Here is a 3,080-nt window from a genome sequence, read left to right as displayed (position 1 = left end):
CAACAACTAAAACATCGGTGTGTTATCAACATTGTTCTTGTCCTAAATCCAAAACACAGCACTGTACCAGCTACTAGGAAGGAAATTAACTCTATCCCTGCCGAAACCAGGACACCCTTGTAAATATCCATCCCTTGAAACAACGAACTGGCAGTCTCTGTTTTCGCGAGACCAAAATCAGGGATGACATTTTTAAGTTATGATACAGGCACGCTTGCTCGACAGCTATTTCCAGACAACTTGAACTGTATGAACATACAGGATTGCATTTTCTGAAATGTAAGAATTGCAGCTCTACTGAGTTGTTGATTTGTGGGGTACAGTGCACAGCGTGCTTTAAGGATTTTCTTCTGCCACCCCCTGAATTTCCAGAAAATAAATGAACACAGGTTTTCATGCTAGGGAAGTGAAGGAAGTTTCTCAAAGTGAATCCTGAAGACAAGGTATCACCCCATAGCTGTTCAGTTCATAGGGAGAGATGTCCTTGAGAAAGACTGAAGTTTTTTGTTCCTTGTAGGTATCCAAAGGAGCAACAAGCTATTCTTGTCCAGAATGTTTTTCTCACTGGTGGAAATACAATGTACCCTGGGCTGAAAGCCAGAGTCCAGAAGGAACTCCTCGAAATGAGGCCGTTCCAGTCGTCTTTTCAGGTACATGTATTGACATGATGGTTCCGTGAACAGTTCGTTCATCAATGCTCAAAAGTAATGCAGGCTGGGAGAGGTACAGAGCGGGGGTACTTGGAGCATGGGAATGGAGAGTGGTTTATAAGACACTGAAAACAGCTGTTTTGACCTGAGAAAATGAAGGTTAAGCAAAGATACCGTTGCTCTAAGACATTAGGGAGAGTAGGGTAGATGCCTTGGAAAAAGAAAACCTGCTTCAGCTAAAGGACCATGCACACACAAGCATGTTGGGCTGGAAATTCGCAGATTGATTTCTTAGGATTGGGACAGTTACTATCTGAACAAGCAACCTGTGTTAGGAGTAGTTGCTGGGAAAAACTGTGCTCACTTCAAAACTAAGTTACATGTTCAATTTGTTACATGTAATGACTGTCTGGGATAGCAGCAAAAGAGATTCAGTGAGTATCTTACAAACCTGTGGTCCCTTGCTACGTTTTTAGTAACAAGCACAGCACAAGCTGGGCAAGTCCCAGTGCTTGCCATGCGTTTTGTAAGGAGACTTGCAAGACTCTCCCTTGCTGTTCTGAAACCACCTTGTGTTCTCAAATCTACTAACTTCTTGAACAGAAAATCAGGTTATAAACTGGGGAGAGGAAAAAAAATCAGTGCAAATATAATCTTGTGATTCCACAACCCTTGTTTTGTACAGTTATTGCACGTAGCTTGAGCCAGGTGTGACTGACAAACTTAGTTACAGCCATATACTTGGTAGTTTTAGGAAGGATATTGCTTGCTAAGTTTTGAGTGTGTAACTTGTGTCTATAGGAAGAAAACGCGCACGTTTTCTTCTGCTTTTAATGTCGCTGCTTGTGACTGAATAAGAGCTTCCTTCTTCCCATTAAAATATGGCCTGTAGTGTGGTCCTAACAGAAATCTGTCACATCACAGATACCGCACATGGGATTTACGCAGTGTCTAGTCTAGCAAGCCCATAGCTGAACCAGGAAAGCAGTTCATGCTACAGTAATAGGAATAATTTAAATGGAAGTATGAATCTACACCAGTGGAAAGAGTACGTGTGGTCCTTTCCCACATACAGCGATTTCTTAGCCTGCGGTATTCCTCCCTGCTACTTCAAGCAGGGAGGAAGTTTTGCTGGAGCGCTTGATACTTGTTTTGCAGTACCACCAACTCTTCCAGCATTGGCTTCCAGCTGTGAGGGCTGTTGGTTGTGAATGTGATACACCCAGGTGCTTTCTCAACCTGTAGAAACACAGTAGGCTCATGGAGAATTGATCTCAAGGTGAAAACACACTTCAAACCCATTCCTAACATTACTGTTCCCCAGAGGCACTGAATAATCAGCTCAAACTTGGGAAATTCAGTGGGTTTTGTCATATACTACTGTAATCAGGGTAAAAAGGGCTTTTCTCTCCTGTGTTGAATTGACGTCCTTGTTCTGTTTTCGTTCCATCCAGGTTCACCTTGCTTCCAGTCCTGTTTTAGATGCCTGGTATGGGGCTAGGGATTGGGCAGTGGAATACATGACCCGTGAGGAAGGCTGGATAACCAGAAAAGACTATGAAGAAAAAGGGGGAGAATACCTCAAGGAACACTGTGCTTCAAATGTCTATGTACCCATTCGCCTTCCAAAGCAGGCCCCACGGACAACAGAGGCATTAGCACCTAGCAGAGTGCTGACATCCAGCACAGGCAATCCTTGTGAGCAGGCGTAGCACCGCGCCTTCGTCACAGACCCTCGGATGGAGATAATAGTGCAGAGAAAAGAAGAGTTACTGGGCTGCAGTATGAGCTGTGCATGGAGTGCAGGCTTCAGCCTAGCCTTGCTGGCTGCTCAGAGAGCACTAAGCATCTCATCCAGTCACTTGAACGAGGAGGACAAGCCATGGTGGGGCGTCAGCTGGAATGGTCGTAGCACTTGCAACGCTTAGTGCTGCTCATGCATAGCACGGGAGTATGCATCAGCAAGGAGGAGCACAACAGAAGTGCGTTCCAGAGAAAAATACCATCTTACAAAGCGTCATAGTGAGACTCAGGGGTTTTTGAGAGTATATGTTTTACAGCTTTTTTTTATTTAATTAAAATGTACTGGTTTTATACGGCTTTTATTGCATGATCCAGAGGCTGGGCTTGTACCAAGCGAGTCAGGCCAGCAGGCGTCCCCCTCGCTCGTCGCCACGAGCATTTGTCAGGGCGTGTTGGTCAGGACGCATCGTGCTGCTGGCGGCGGGAGGGGCTGATCTGTGTCTTTCCTCCTGAGGCCTCCTGCACTCGTGTCTTGTTCGATTTCATTCCTGTTACACACTTTCTGCTAAATCACTGCCGAATAAGTGGTGGGATTTCAGATACTTTCTTGCTTCATTTGTGTCAATAACATTGATGTCTTGGTTCGAAACTGGACACCTGGTCACATAACTGGTCACATAAAGCACT

The 3,080-nt window shown here is 44.9% G+C and overlaps 1 protein-coding gene across 1 annotated transcript in view; it reads left to right on the top strand.

The window, feature by feature from the left end:
• ACTR5 (ARP5 actin-related protein 5 homolog) overlaps positions 1–2,741 on the top strand; it is a 9,991-nt gene extending 7,250 nt beyond the window's left edge. Inside the window, exons 7-8 of the mRNA XM_009275532.1 lie at positions 518–650; positions 2,105–2,741. Coding sequence (XP_009273807.1) covers positions 518–650; positions 2,105–2,362 — 391 coding nt within the window. The 3' untranslated portion in view covers positions 2,363–2,741. The remainder of the gene's footprint in view (positions 1–517; positions 651–2,104) is intronic.
• The last annotated feature ends 339 nt before the right edge of the window (positions 2,742–3,080 follow it).

This window comes from Aptenodytes forsteri, unplaced genomic scaffold, assembly GCF_000699145.1.
Source record: "Aptenodytes forsteri isolate BGI_AS27 unplaced genomic scaffold, ASM69914v1 Scaffold369, whole genome shotgun sequence".
NCBI classification, from domain to species: Eukaryota; Metazoa; Chordata; class Aves; order Sphenisciformes; family Spheniscidae; genus Aptenodytes; species Aptenodytes forsteri.
Note: the sequence above shows the minus strand (reverse complement) of the source record. Positions and strands in the feature narration are given on the sequence as shown.